This window comes from Clinocottus analis, unplaced genomic scaffold (genome assembly GCF_023055335.1).
Source record: "Clinocottus analis isolate CAN_PGR_092001 unplaced genomic scaffold, fCliAna1.0.p SCAF_7, whole genome shotgun sequence".
Lineage (NCBI taxonomy): Eukaryota > Metazoa > Chordata > Actinopteri > Perciformes > Cottidae > Clinocottus > Clinocottus analis.
In genome coordinates, this window is record NW_027176229.1 from 15,504,926 (window position 1) to 15,520,628 (window position 15,703).

The following is a 15,703-nucleotide window of genomic DNA, read 5'->3' on the forward strand; positions in this document are numbered from 1 at the left end:
GGGGAAACGGAGCGAGGAGTTGAGTGAAATGAAGAAGATGGGTGTGGGGCAAACACATGCAGACTGCCAGGGAACAGCTGCTGGCTTCCATGTGAACCGTTGGACTGCTCAGCTGGAAGCTGAAGGACAGCTCTTTGAAAAGTGACAGCCTCATTTCACTGGGACTGGTAACACTGAATTATGAAGAACATCATTTAGTGTGGCTGAACTCTAGCTGATTTGTTTCTGTTGCAGAAAGTTAAGACCCAGTCTCGCTGCTGCAAACTATTTGTACCAGAGACTCAATTAGATTTATTTTTATATGACAGTGTCGTATAATCGATATTGAAAAGAATTAAATAGTTAAGATATTTTTGCAGCAACAAAATTGCCAACATGTATTTATTTCCTTTTACCACACCTATGAAATGGCCAGCTAAGAGAAGCCTCAGCATGAGCCTCTTCTTCCAATGACAATATCTGATGTCAAGTATGAATCATCGGCTTTCAGCTAAATTACTCTCATTTTTTCCATTATCTGAGGCCAAAACCAAACAAAGAGCTCACTGTCTTTCCAACATCTAAACAACCGACCGGTAACATCTTCTGTCATTACCACTGGAAAAACAAGTGACCCAACAGCTCGCTTTAAAAGATGGGCGTATTTTAAAGTACATTATATGATCCAAACCGCTCCCTCACAACTTGTAATTAGGCACCAGTTGACTGATTATAGACATTGAGTGAAATGATATCAATACGTTGATTTAGCTTTAAAAGAAAAGGTTGTGGTTGTATTATATTTATTTTTCAATTATAAGATGACAGTAGTTACCAACCATCCACAAAGAATGAACAACAGTAACAGAAATGACAAAAGGTAATTTGTGGCAATGTATCAAATGTATGAACCGTTAACATTTGGACAATTGTACATAGACACCAGCAGTCATGAAGGCACACTGCAGCCGTATGGTCCTCACAAGCCCGTTTGTTGTCTGTCAACATTTTGTAATTGACAGAACACAAACACACACCAATGAATGCATTTGTTTCAGGGTTTGGTGCTTTAAACGGAATGTAACCATGAAGTATTATATTAGGAAGTTGCAAGAGCCCAAGTATCAATACTTTCAGACTGAAACACTAATCCTGAAAGTAATCACATGGAGTAGACACAGTTCAGACATGTATGAGCTGTGAGGACATTAGGGAGCATGACAATAAAAGAAACAAGTGGCAACTCATTTTACAGTCCAATTTCTGAAATTCAGACAGCAAAAATAAATCAGAAAGGCAGCTAATGAGACATTCCCAAATGGGACAGACACTTCAGTTTTAACAATGTGGGTGAATAGGCACAGCAAGTGACAACACAGCTGAAAAATCTTAACAAAATAAATGCTGTACCTGTAAGATGTGGAAAATCATGGCAACAAATGCAAGTGGATTGTTAATGACAGTTATCTTGCAAAACAAGGAAACTATAATTGAAAAACACTGGTTTCTGATAGTCCTTGGCTAAACTCTCAAACACATTAGTCGCACACATCTTGCATGAATAAGTTAATACAGTGTGTATGAATTACCTCAGTTTATCTAGCAAAGACTGTGAAGAAGCTGATCAGCCCTATGAGAGGAAATCACAAGTAAATTGCATTGATTTCATCATGAAAATATTTACAGCTATACAGGCTATACAAAGCAGAGGAGATAAGAGCCAAGCAAAATAAATGACTGTTTTCCTAGTTATGACTGTATACATAATGTACATAACAAGTTTAAATTAGAATTTACAGAATATTTTTACAGGGGGAGCAATTCGGTTTGCGTGTTCGATATCAAGAAAACAAATTTCAATCCTGTAACGCAACGAAACAAATCTTAGTGATAAATTCCTATTTAACTAATTTAACTATCTTAGTGATAAATTCCTATTTAACTAATTTGAATATCCTCATGGCTGTGATGGCAAGTTATGAAAAAAATTGAAATACATATTTCTTACGGAAAATGATAGGAAGAAGAAGTGAAATGGTCCACCCAGAGGTCAACAGTGCCTCGTCTTTTCCCTGCTGGACTTTTCATTTCCTTCAACTTGCTGTGTCTTTCTCATCAAACACCACTTCATAGAATTCCATTCATGACCACATACATGCACTCAACCTTTTCTTTTTTACCTCACACATGCACTTTTCCATCTCTTTCAGACCAACATCTTTGAAATCAATCATCATCATGATTATGTTTCTATAAAATAGCCTCTTTAATAGCCATATATCGTCATACTTCCAATAATTATTAGGTTATTTTCCATTCAAACCATATTTTCCCCAGATGACCATTTTTTTGATTTGCGGATGTTGAGTCAGAACTGCACCTTTCATCTACATGCTGTCCCTCCTCCATTTACAAGCCTGGATCAGGGTTGACAGGTCAGAGGTTAGGCAGGAGTAGAGCTCTGCTCACTGGCCAGACTGGGTTTGGGGTCTGGTCTGTGAGGTTTGTGCTGAGGGCTGCTGCGAAGGTTGTCATCCATCTACAGTACAGGATGTCCAGTTTAGTTAGAGCACACATGCAGAAGCAGAAACATAAAATGACAATGATTCATTAAGTGGCACTATATATACTTTTAGTACAGCTGGGACTGTACCTGCCAAATGCAACCATGCACCCATGCAAAGAGACGATAAAAGGAAAGCAGAAGCACCTTCTCTATCAAGTTGGACTCTTTGTTTACAAGCTGAGTTAGTTTCTGGAGGTTGGCATCCATTGTTTCCTGAACAGGTGGGGTGGGACCTAGAGAGAAATGATGTAAGGGGACACCCACAGAAAAGATAGCAGAGAGTCAATGGCAGAGAAACAGTGTTAGGCTGAAAAGCACCCAGAAATAGAGCAGGTACAAGGAGCAAGCATGCTGTGAAATAAAAGGTGTGAGAAGAAGGGAAAGACTGATGGTGTTAGTAGTTGCTTGTGTATGTATATCATGTCCCCTGCATCTTTGTATGTGTGGCTTTCACCGCGCTAAAGCCTAAGAGTGCGAGTATTTCCAGTGTGTGCAGCGATCTTACAGGGGCGGTCCGAGCAGAAGTAGACTGCGAGGATGTTGTCACAGAAGCTTGTGAGGTTATCGAGCTGCCTGAGGTGGCTCTGCAGAGGGCTACTGGGGAGACTGGCTTTGTAAATTGGAGCCACAAAACCAAACACAAAGGCATCCAGACTGGTCGGCCTACAAACACAAAAAAAAATGTATCAAACATCATTAGCAATGTAGTATTACCTATTCGGTCAGTGTTCCATAAATCCATCCATCCATTGTCATCCTCTTATCCGGCGTTAGGTCACGGTGGCAGCAGGCCGACCCAGGCTTCCCTCTCACCTGCAACATTTTTCAGCCGGGAGATATAATCCCTCCAGCGTATCCAGGGTCTTCCCCAGGGTCTCCTACCAGTTGGACGTGCCTGGAAAACCTCTAATGGGAAGTGTCCAGGAGGCATCCTGATTAGATGCCCGAACCACCTCAGCTGACTTCTTTCGACACAATTTTAAGCTCCCCCCTGATGTCCGAGCTCCTTACCCTATCACTAAGGCTGAGCCCGGCCACCATAAGGAGGAAACTCATTTTGGCCGCTTGTAATATTGGCTAATTGACAACTTCAAGACTTTCAGAGAAATCAAAATTCATAAATCAAAATGTGGCCTATGAGCCTATTATTTTTGATCAATTGAAATCAAACTGCCAACTGAATATTTCAAGAATAATATTGAATAAAAAATGTTTTAACTAACCCTTACTAAAATTAGAGCATCCCAATTATTTAACTTTTGTGTCTTCAAATTGATTTGCACTGAATTGAATGTGTTGGTTGTACATATAATAATAACTTTATTTATAGAGCACCTTTTAAAAACAAAGTTTTGCAAACTGCTCTACAGAAAAGCAAGATATAGTTGTACATAACTTAAATACTAGTAAACAAAAGAAGAAACATACCATAAAAGCAATGAATACATCAAACAATATTAAAGCACTCACAAGTCACCAAAGAAGTAGTTTGCGGTTCCCAGTCTGTATGAGAGGAGATTCAGGCACTCTTTAGCATCACTGTAGATCTGAGGCAGACAGTGAGAAAGAATGACGGGACATTGCAGTTATAATCCCACAGAGTTGACACAACATGTGACTGACGAATTAGACAAATAAATATTTACCTTTCCCTCGACCTCAGTGATTCTGTGTAGCGGCGCCTCTCCTTTGGTTAGAAGGATGCGTGAAAGGGCGGCGTTGGCATGATGACAAGGGACGAAAAAGTTAAGAGGGAAAGGCGAGCGTGAAGCAAACCATGGCCGCGTCAGATTGGCGTAGTTTTCTGCATCCACCCAGAAAGTGTGCAACTGTGGGACACGAAGCATCACACCAATCATAAACATTACTCCCAGATTAATTTTCAGGGATCAAGCAGAGGAGAGATGTCGTTACCAGAGCTGGTCGTAGTTTCTCTTCAAGCAGAGCTATGTATGCCATGGTGTCTGCGCCTTGTCTGGCTGTCAGTTCATAGTCGGCATTACACTTCTGGAAAAAGAACAATCGCATGTATTACAGTGGATATACCAAATCTGCTCAATGGGTCTGGTGACATAATGACCAGCGAACGGACAGTGAGCAGCCTTGGAATTCACTGTTACCTGTTTTCTCAGGAAGTTCAGAATATTTGTAGGTTCTTGAACTGAAGTGTCTCCACACAGCAACTCTGGGACTGTCGCTGACGGTTGAAGAAGATATTACAATTCAAGCGAGCATCTGGTGTTGCATCTCCATTAATGTATACAAGGTCTTCAAAATCAATGTTTTGTGTCCCTACAATTTGGATAAATTCACTCCCTTTCTGAACCCATCAGATGCATAAAAACATTAAACCCCTGGTTTAAATCTGTGTTGTTGTTTTTTAACCTTTTCTGGCACATTTTGGAGTTTCATCAGTCCTATATAATAGTCTTATATCAGTCAACCACATATTTATAGTACACATTTCCCATGTGTTGTCTGGATCAGTCAGTTGTGTAATTCTGGTTTATAGCTGCAGCCCACCTGTTAGAGTTTTCCATGTCCAGTCAATAGGAACAACTGTGATCTTTGCCCCAGAAAACTTGGCGTATGCCTGAAAAAAAAAAAAACACATTTGAGTCACAAAAAAGCAAAACCATGAGCTAGAAAGAAAAGAAAAAAAAAATCAAAAGATATACAACTAAATAAAACATGGTTTCCACTACCAATTACTTGTATCATCAAATAATTAGTTGATTATTTTTTGGGGTAAAAGTGTAAAATATTTGTAAAATCAGGCTAATATATATATATATATATATATATATATATATATATATATATATATATATATATATATATATATATATATATATATATATATTAAAGACTGCTGCTCATGTCTTTAAGGGTAACTAACACACGCCATCTTCGTCAGAAAACGAGTCAAAGTGTCACCTTGTGGCAAGAGTTAGAATAACTAAATGGATTCACTGACGACCAACACGACCAACAGACTCCTCGCGGTTTGTTTTCTGACAAGGTTATTACAACATCGGCCATCGTCGATAGCTAGCTCGTAGTATAAATATATATACAAACAACAGAAATGAAAAGCCTCAACAAGCTGACCTTGAAGTACCACATTTATGTTCCCAATGACAGTGACTTGGGCAGACCATGCAGTCACAGTAATGTTGCAGCTGGCCAACAAAAGCTCAACGTCCCGTTCAACCTGCAGCCAGAGCAGCCAGCTCAACAAGCAAGCTGAAGGAGGCACGTTAGCATGGAGGCTAACCAGAAATACAAAGAGGAGACGCAAATAAACCCGGAGAAGAAACATGTCGCCTTGAATGGATGGATGGGATATAACTACCGGTATTTTGTTTACAAGCAGATGACCACGTTACCTGAACTATTAGAGACTCGCTGTGGACAGAAGGCAAACCCCAGTCTCCTCCCCAGCATCTCAGCTCCATGGCAGCCGCCATGTTTGGTTCATAGTAGGAGCTGGTGACGTCACGAGTTGTCAAATCATAGGTGAAGAAATTAAACAGTTGGTTTGTGTCAAGTGTTGAGACATGCTACGTAACCGGAAGGGATGGGAATATTGCTGTGCTTTTAATATTCTTTTTTTTTGCCAAATCAATTTTTTGCTTAAGTTATTAAACTATTTTAATTAAACTGGTTTAATCCCAGTAAAATCTAATGTTTGTTAGGGTGATTACTTCATTCAAATGGTAAGTAATGATGAGGAATTCATAAATGAACTAAACTATCTGAGTAACAACTCAACAGTATGCACCTTAAAGAGAAAGATATTTATCAATAGCATGGACCTGTAAAACCATCAATGATAAATCCCTAAAGTTTTCAGTAAAGAGGGATTTGGTACTTTACTTATCCATGACAACTGTGCAACACAATCTGTTGAGGAAGGTTGTGTGATTCGATCTAAAGCTGCAGAACAGCTACTAATAGACCTTGTGGTGAGACTGTTATGCAAGCAAAGTCAATTATGAACTCCATATTAATTACTTTTATGGGGAAATTGAGCCCTTTCAGAATGTAGCCTATTTATATAATGACCGGGGTTCTGGCTTTATATCAGAAATGAAAGTGATTTTGTTATACTTTAGTTTTCATGTAAAAAAAAATATGAAATTGTAGTTTCCATGTTTGGGACATTTTCCTTATTTTCTGTATTACTGGCAGTCCGACTGTTAAAGGCTGCCAGGTGTTTTGGTTAGAGAACAGACAGTTAGACACAAACAGATGCGCAGTGATAATGCTCAAAGGGATGGTAAACGTCTCTCCTTGGCACGGAGCAGCAGCTGAGATGTTGAAATGTACTTGAGGTTTGAGGAGACATTTTAAGACGAGTACCAGACATGTCATGAAATGTTTCCAGGGTCCTAAGTCCAGCCCACTTGGTCCTTCCTTTCCCACATTCTCCAACAGATGGAATTTAGAAAAGGTTTACAGAGGCATGTAGACAAAGTTAGATTCCATTATATTAACATTAAAAACATCTGGCATACAGTTATACAATTTAACTGGTTTACTGGAGATGAGCTAGGAGATCAAATACACATCTATGACAGAGGTTCATGAAGTTTGTTAAAAGCCAGCTGGAATCAAGGTTACCTCCTCGAAGGCCAGGTTCATTTCAGACATTGTTTGAGTTGGCTCTCTATGAACCAGATGATTTTAGAGTACCTTTTATGCTATTATATTACTAATCCCAAAAAGATGGTTAACATAAAGACTCAAGGAATGGGAATGTTATCATGACTAAATTAAATAGGGTTATAAATACATAAAATATTATCACCGTTAGTTAATATATTATATTAAACAATTTTATTCATAAAACACTTTTCAAGTGCAAATATAAACTGCTTTCTAGATTCAAAGATTTACAGAATTTAAAAAAGATTCTTGTCATTAAAACTTTTAAGCCCTTTCCTATATGAGGCCAAAAATGAGAGCACATCAAGCAGCACTTACAGTTGGAGGTGCAGGAGCATTTATAATTATGTAAGATGTAAATAAGATACATATGCTCATGTAAAGCAGGTAAGACTGAGTTAAAGGAAACAACCATAGATATAAATAAATAAAATCAAAATATATAAAAGGATCCCAATTAAAAAAACATGTTGCTCTCTGAAAATCTTTTAAAAAACAAAAATACAATGTATAATGTCTTATTTATTTTTTGAACCTGCAATAATAGTACTCCAGGTTTTACACCCAGTGACTACATATTATGTATTATTTGATGAACCTATAGCAAGGGGACCCTCCCTCAAACTCCCTCATTAAAATAGTTCCCGCACTTTGCCACTTGCACAAGAGAGTGCAAGGACACGCCCCTTTGCTTTAAAAGCTGTGCCTGTGTCCACAAAACCATCTCACCTCTACTCAGATTTTGCTTTAATGTCTGGATTTTTTTTCCTTCTGTGTTAAAATAGACGATTAATCTGTCATAGATTTCCTGATCCACAAGTGGAAACCTAATTCTTTCTTCAGGAACACTGCTGCTGCTGAGCTGTGTCCTATACTGAAGCTCTAAATTATGGATGTGTGGGCCAGAGCAGCGGCTCTGTTTCTGGTGCTGCAACAGCTGGTGCTCACTGTCACAGCTCAAGGCATTAGTAAGTACTCTTCACCATCGCTTCCCCTCTGGAAAACATAATTGTTGTGCCTGTAGATCAACACATGACTGTCCTTTCCAGTTCCTAACAATCTGTTGTCTGTTATCTGTTATCTCTCTTACAACTTGTTTTAATCTTCAGCAAGCCTGCAAAAAACAAGGGTAATTCTTCTAATTTCTTTGGCTTTTTTTTGTGGTAAGTAGTATTTGACATCCTGGATCTTGTAACAGTCTGACCTAGATGAGTAAATCAGTTTTAGATGGTAAAACAACACTGTATGCCAACTGAGAAACTGCATGTGAAAAATCTTGATTTGCCCAGAACCCACACGCAAACGTTTCCACATAATTTCCTGTCACTTTGAATTATTCTTGAATTCAACTAACAGCTGTGTGCAAGTGTTTTTGTGTTTGTATACGTGTCTTTGCACTTAAGTGTGTAGAGAGTGTGAGCGTGAGGCAGTGGGTTTGTTCCAGTGGAAAGAGTTTACTGCTGCTCCTTTCTGCAGTTCCAGTCTACTACTCTATAAAACACAGCAGGACACATACATGAATGTGCACACAAGCACACACACGCACACGCACACACACACAGACACACACACAGGTATGCTGTCACACATAATAAAGTACAATAGTGCACCAACACGGCAGCAGCAATCCGCCGTACTCTGTGAGCTATTGCTATCAAGGCACACACAGAAAACGTAATAGTGACAAAAAAGAAACTCAGCACCACGAGTGTACCAGATCAAGTGCTTTTCCGTATGCTGAATATTCCCTAAACTCCTTGCACACCATTGATTGACCACGATACTGTGTGTTTCTCTCGCTGTCTGTGTTAAACTGTATTGTTTCTCTGTCACAATTATGGTACAATGTGTTCACACAGTGTAATGCAGGTTTCTAACGCTACTCTCCTGTGTTAGTCTTTGATCTGCTGGTGTCTCCAGACTGCCTGCCAGACTTGCTCCAAGGTAGCCTTAAGAACAAAGGGCGAGATGAGGCATTCCTCCTCTCTTCCTTCAGGCTTCACAGCAAGGCCCCCACCTCTCTCTACAGTGTCATTAACCCCAAAGACAACACCAAGTACCTGGAGGTCAGCGTGCAGGCGAAACTGAGCAAGGGTGAATTATTCTATTAAAACACTCAATGGTGTTATACAGACTACATAATTAGCTATCTTTTTTTTAACTAGTGTTCTTCTCCTGTCTTCCACTGCCTCTCTTTCTTTCTTTCTTTCTCATTTCTCTCCATCTTCAGTGACCATTCGTTACCAGAAGACTGACGGCAAAATTGTCACAACCAGTTTCAACCACGCTTCCCTGGCAGATGGCCGAGATCACCATGTGATGCTACATGCCAGAGGTCTACAGGGTGGCCCACCTCGTCTCAACATCTATGTTGACTGTAGCCTGGCACACAGTTTGGATGATCTACCCGCTGCGTTTGGGTCACTCCCCCCCGGTCCGAACAAGATCACACTTAGGACCCTGAAGTCCAGTGCACAGGTGAATAAGAGATTTACAACTGAGAGTCATGTCATACTTGATGGCAGAGATATATGCTGCATAGAAAATTAGTAAAGCCCCAATATCACTGCGTAGTGCGTACATATGAATACTGTTAGTGCAGTGCAATAACTAGACATGCCAAATGTATATCATTCCAATTTGATTCTTTCTTTGCAAGGATGAACTGACGGACTTGAAGCTGGTCATAGAGGACACCATAGACAATGTTGCAACCCTGCAGGACTGCAACATGGATCAGCGTGAATCTCTGCAGCTGCTGAGTGAGAACAGTTTGCAACTGACTGTCTGACATCACTTCATCATCAGAAATTAAACCGGTTTAAGTGGGCTGTGTATCTAATTCTCTAATTGGGATTGGTAAAATTCCCTCAGGCATCCAGGAAGGCAGTACGGCCCACGACCAGACCACCATGCACGAGCTGAAGAGCATGTTATCTGAGATGAAGGAGCTGCTCCACAAGCAGGTATACCAGCTCTAAGTCACATCATCTGTAAAGTAATACAACAGTTACCAACACAGTTTGACCCAACTAACACTTCTTCACTGTGCTTCTTTAAGATTAAGGAGACAACTTTTCTGAGGAACACTATCACAGAGTGTCTTGCCTGTGGTAGGTTGTACGAACATCCTGATCATGTATTTAGACACTACGGACAAAGTGACATTTCAACAAGGTGCTTCATGTGTGCACACAGGTCTCGGGGGCAATCCAACCAACTCAGGTACAGCTCCAAGTCCCGCGCAGTTTGTCATGCAGCCTCAGCCTCTGACTCAATGCCCACCTGACACCTGTTTCAGACCGAATATGTGCATCCATTCAGAGTCCGGGGGGTTTCAGTGTGCCCCCTGTCCTGATGGATATACAGGAGACGGGGTGCACTGTGACGATGTAGATGAAGTATGTATTATTTGTTTCTTGTTATGCAATTCTACAACCAGTAAAAGTAGTGGTAGTTATTGTTTGATTGTGTTTCATGTCTTAGTGTAAGTTTAGTCCATGTCACCCTGGGGTCCAGTGTGTAAACACTGCTCCTGGCTTTCGCTGTGAGAAATGCCCTCTGGGATACAACGGACCAGAGATAAATGGAGTGGGAGTGTCCTACGCTAAGTCCCACAAACAGGTACAACAAACACTATTACTACACTGTATAAAAAAACATTCCTACTGTTTGATATATGTGCCTGTAGACAGAATGTGAATCGCATCTTCTATCTGTTCTTTCCAGGTGTGTGACGACATAGATGAGTGTCTGGGTCCGCCAAAGAATGGAGGCTGCACTACCAACTCGCACTGCTACAACACTATAGTGAGGCCACTGCCGCTAGAGTATTGTGATTGGCTCTTATAGCAGGAGGACTGTTTTTTGACTCAGTATTGTCCTCACCAGGGCTCCTTCCGCTGCGGAGAGTGTAAAACTGGCTTCACAGGTAACCAGGAGAGAGGCTGCCATGGTACCAGGCTTTGCCCCAACGGTCAACCCAACCCCTGTGATGCCAACGCCGAATGTGTCGTGGAGAGAGACGGCCGCATTAGCTGTGTGGTAAGAATTTAGAAAATACTGAAATAATATTTGGCTGTATAAGTATCATTGAGTCATGTGTGTGAATCACTAAAGATTGTGCTGTTACTCATTACACCAAATCCCTACAACGTCATAACATGACTTTTCTTTCTTGTGTGTGTGTTAGTGTGGTGTTGGTTGGGCAGGTAATGGGTATGTGTGTGGAAAGGACACAGACATCGACGGATATCCTGACATTAAGCTCCAGTGCAGAGACAACAGCTGTAAGCAGGTACTCATTTCAACACCACCGACCCTCTTCTGCATTTATTTAATGCTAGTATTATTCATTAATGCTGTGTGTTTGGCTGTGTTGTTTCCAGGATAACTGTGTCTTTGTGCCAAACTCTGGCCAAGAGGATGCAGACAGGGACGGGTTGGGTGACTCCTGTGACGACGATGCAGACAATGACGGCATTGTTAACATAGATGTAGGTAACTTATTTCCATAGGACCAGTATACACATATTGATGGCTCTAACATTTGAAAGGGCAGGAATTGAACTCAATCCCTTAAATCCCTGTACCGTAAACCTCTTTTTTCTGTCCTAGGACAACTGCTGGCTCGTACATAACGTGGACCAAAAGAACAGCGATGAGGATCTTTTTGGCGATGCCTGTGACAACTGCAGAACGATTGAAAATCCTTCACAGAGGGATACCGATCAGGACGGGCTGGGAAATGAATGTGATAATGATATGGACGGGGACAGTAAGTGTGTTTGTTATTGTATCACAGTCAAATTCTTATTGTCTCACAGTGTTGTGGTTGCTGTACATCACTGGGTGTAATTAGAGTCTCAATGTTTGCTAATGGTCAAATTGACTGAAAAGGTTGGATGGTCATTACTGTAGGAGGTGTATTAACTAGGCCATTACTGCTTTTATTGCATCAATTAGAGGTAATATATTGAGAAACATTGTGAAACCGAGTGACTAATAATCACATTAAACAACTACCATGAGGGTTATCCAACCCGTAGACTTTCCTGACTGTGGACCGCAGACTGTCTAGACAAGAATACGACCTTTACCATCCTCTTTGGTGGAAAGTGTGAACATTTATGTTGCTTTTTACTGAACTCGGTCTGTTCAAAACATCTTCCTGGTCTTTGTGTGTTTCAAATTCACATCCTCTACCAGTTAGATCATTGGCTTTCAGGGTAGCAATTGAAGCCTCAATTACACCAGTAGAAAACAGTGGTAAATGTTGAAATGTTTCAACTGGAATCACAAGTGTAAACTTCTCTTGAATGCTTTACTTTCCATTTTAAAACACCTCTCATTTGTTCCTTTAGAAACAGTTTTAACTCCTTGCCTTTGTGTGTCCATGTTTACCTTTGTGTGCTTCTGCTTTGTATGTTGCACGTTGGGACTCTGTTTGTTGATGTTCATTCCTTTTGGCAGAGCTCCAACCTCTTGATCATTTGGTTATGTCTTTAACTCCAAGGCTGGATTGCTTAGCGCTTGGTCGTGTCTGTCTCCTCTCAAAAAGCATTTTTCCACAGTAAGTCCCTGCCAGGCATTAAAGGCCACTGGAAAGTATTTCACTTTCTTCGTCAGCTAACACTGCCATCTGGTCATGCGTTTGACAGAGCGTGTCTGTAGACTGTTCTGTCAGGCTTTTTTCATTTTCCTGTCAACGTTTTGACACATGACGCAGAAATAAAAGGGCTGAGTTGTTAATGTTCGCAGGCTATGAGAATATCCTTGACAACTGCCAGCAAGTCCCCAATGCAGACCAGAAAGACAGAGACAACGATGGGGTGGGAGATGCCTGTGACAGCTGTCCTGATGTTGCCAACCCTAACCAGGTAACAAAACAAACAACATGAGAAAGACTCATTGGCTGTTGCTACTCTGACCAACAGTATTTCTTTTGTCGACCTGCAGTCTGACTCAGATAACGACCTTGTAGGAGATATCTGTGACGACAACATAGACAGGTAGAGTTCACTGTCATGACTAGTGGTATGAATGTTTATACAGATGTGTACAGTTTTGACCTCCCTCCTCTTTGTCAGTGACGGTGATGGCCACCAGAACACGAAAGACAACTGTCCCACAATCATCAACTCCTCTCAGCTGGACACTGACAAGGATGGAATGGTTTAAATCTCCTCATTCATACTTTACTTTATTGATCAAATTCATTATATTCCACATGTATACATGCAGACAGGAAGATGGCTGTGTTTACCCGAATCCAAATGTGCGATTTTATCTTGATAGGGAGATGAATGTGACGATGACGACGATAACGACGGCATAGTGGACGATGATGACAACTGCAGACTAGTCCCCAACCCAGAACAAGAGGACACAGATGGTTAGTATCACTTCCTGTTTTATCCGGGTGCGTACATGCACGTGTGCAGTATGTTTGTGCTATGTGGTCCCTACTCAGCTGCATTCTTGTATTTCAGATAATAATGTTGGAGACGCATGCGAAGGAGATTTTGACAAAGACAACATCATTGACATAATTGACCACTGCCCAGAGAACGCTGAAGTCACCCTGACCGACTTCAGAGCCTATCAGACCGTAGTGCTGGATCCAGAGGGGGACTCTCAGATTGACCCTAACTGGGTGGTCCTGAATCAGGTAAACAAAAGCCAAAGTTCAACCCCCTTTCCAAGTTAGTCTCTGTTACATTTACATTACAAGTCTTTGTAAAAAAAACAACTCATAACTGTCCCGGCCATATTATTTTAAAATGACTCGAGCACTGTACTGGTCGTATATTTTAGTACTATTAGATTTTTTTGTTATAATTCAAAAACAACATATGTATTGAGTCCCGACTACTCTTCCTGACAGGGCATGGAGATAGTTCAGACCATGAACTCTGACCCTGGCCTCGCGGTCGGTAAGCACAGAATACCTTCACACTCTCTCATCCTCATCTGTTTTTAACAATAGAATATTCTCATCTTCCTCGGTGTTGTTTTTTTATTTGCCTCGCATATATTGTGTCTTCCTTCTCCACTGTCTACGTCTGCAGGCTACAAAGCGTTCAGTGGGGTTGACTTTGAGGGAACATTCCACGTGAACACAGTGACGGACGATGACTATACTGGTTTCATCTTTGGCTACCAGGACTCCTCCTCCTTCTACGTGGTGATGTGGAAACAGACAGAACAAACCTACTGGCAGGCTGCACCTTTCAGAGCCGTTGCTGAGCCCGGAATACAACTCAAGGTAAATTGTTGCATTTGTGTACACATTCACACCCCGAGGGCAGCGAGCTACAGTTCAAGGTGTTTACCTGACTTACAAGAGCCCTTTGTGGTCTAATGTCTTGCCCAAGGATGCTTTGACTGGAGGATCTGGGGATTGATCTGCCAAGGTTGTGATTAGTGGGTGGCTCTCTGCCTCCTGAGTTACAGCTGGAAGAAGTGTGCTTACTTTCATCGTCTCTTGTTCTCTGCCTCTCTTATGCTATCTGTGTCTTTATTACTACTAGGTAGTTAAGTCGAAGACAGGTCCTGGTGAGTATCTGAGGAACTCCCTCTGGCACACAGGAGACACCCCGGATCAGGTTCGGCTCCTGTGGAAAGACCCCAGGAACGTTGGCTGGAAGGACAGAGTGTCTTACCGCTGGTTCCTGCAGCACAGACCTCAAGTTGGATACATCAGGTACACACATCATCCCTCCAGCATTTGGAGACATACACACTCATGACGTGTGGACTGACTTCACTAGTTTCACCTCCCATGTGAACCAGGGCTCGTTTCTTTGAGGGTTCGAAACTGGTGGCGGACACCAACGTGCTAATTGATACCAGTATGAGAGGCGGGAGACTGGGCGTGTTCTGCTTCTCTCAGGAAAACATAATCTGGTCCAATCTGAAGTACCGGTGCAACGGTGAGTGTCTAAAAGTTAGGCAGTCCTATTAGCTACATAAACCCCAAGTATGCCTAAGTGTTTCTTTTTCATCATCACAGACACTATTCCTGATGACTACGAGGATCTCAATGCCCAGAAAACAGAGTGAAGCCAGAGAAGCAGCGCAATCCATTAGGAAATAACTTGAGCGCCGCTGAAAACGTGGATGAAAGCAGAGCTGCACTGCCGACGAGTTAGAGGAAAAAAAGATTGTTCCCAAGAATGAGAGGGAACATGGACAGGTTTGGTGAAGGTATTTTAACTTTGACATGTGAGTGAGAGGTTATTAGGGAACTGTACCATTGGGCATTATATACTTTACTTGTGTTTAACTAAAGACCATACACACTTGTACAAATCAGCGGGTTGTATGTTTATGCAATATCTCAAATGCAATTTAATGAGCATTTTATGAGTACTGTTAAAGATGCAATTGGATGTGTTGGAAGTACAATAAAATTTTGAGCATTAAAGAAAATGTCTTTTTTTTTTAAACATGAGATTGTTATTTATCTGTATGAGAGAAAACCTA

General features: G+C 41.2%; 2 protein-coding genes across 5 annotated transcripts; one reads left to right on the forward strand and one right to left on the reverse strand.

Moving 5' to 3' along the window:
* Window positions 1-765: 765 nt before the first annotated feature.
* mtx3 (metaxin 3) lies at window positions 766-6,041 on the reverse strand. Of its 3 annotated transcripts, none has more exons than XM_068604577.1 (9): window positions 5,935-6,041; window positions 5,069-5,138; window positions 4,666-4,742; window positions 4,460-4,552; window positions 4,192-4,374; window positions 4,016-4,092; window positions 3,051-3,208; window positions 2,690-2,778; window positions 766-2,518 (listed from the first exon to the last, which is right to left on the reverse strand). In XM_068604577.1, the coding sequence occupies exons 1-9, from the start codon at window positions 6,013-6,015 to the stop codon at window positions 2,423-2,425; spliced, it is 924 nt and encodes a 307-aa protein (XP_068460678.1). In that variant the 5' UTR covers window positions 6,016-6,041; the 3' UTR covers window positions 766-2,422. The 3 variants fall into 3 exon arrangements, with proteins under 3 accessions (XP_068460678.1, XP_068460677.1, XP_068460679.1); XM_068604576.1 differs by having other exon boundaries at window positions 2,633-2,778; XM_068604578.1 differs by lacking the exon at window positions 2,690-2,778.
* Window positions 6,042-8,090: 2,049 nt separating this feature from the next.
* thbs4a (thrombospondin 4a) lies at window positions 8,091-15,629 on the forward strand. Of its 2 annotated transcripts, XM_068604534.1 has the most exons (23): window positions 8,091-8,184; window positions 9,113-9,310; window positions 9,447-9,694; window positions 9,876-9,978; window positions 10,091-10,182; window positions 10,278-10,329; window positions 10,415-10,617; window positions 10,703-10,840; window positions 10,946-11,026; window positions 11,108-11,260; window positions 11,409-11,513; window positions 11,605-11,712; window positions 11,834-11,993; window positions 12,977-13,095; window positions 13,175-13,227; window positions 13,306-13,390; window positions 13,514-13,610; window positions 13,708-13,886; window positions 14,103-14,151; window positions 14,287-14,483; window positions 14,749-14,921; window positions 15,011-15,150; window positions 15,231-15,629. In XM_068604534.1, exons 1-23 carry the CDS (start codon window positions 8,106-8,108, stop codon window positions 15,278-15,280), a joined length of 2,862 nt encoding a protein of 953 aa, XP_068460635.1. In that variant the 5' UTR covers window positions 8,091-8,105; the 3' UTR covers window positions 15,281-15,629. The 2 variants fall into 2 exon arrangements, with proteins under 2 accessions (XP_068460635.1, XP_068460636.1); XM_068604535.1 differs by lacking the exons at window positions 8,091-8,184; window positions 9,113-9,310; window positions 9,447-9,694 and having other exon boundaries at window positions 9,933-10,001; window positions 10,123-10,182; window positions 10,278-10,333; window positions 10,455-10,617.
* The last annotated feature ends 74 nt before the right edge of the window (window positions 15,630-15,703 follow it).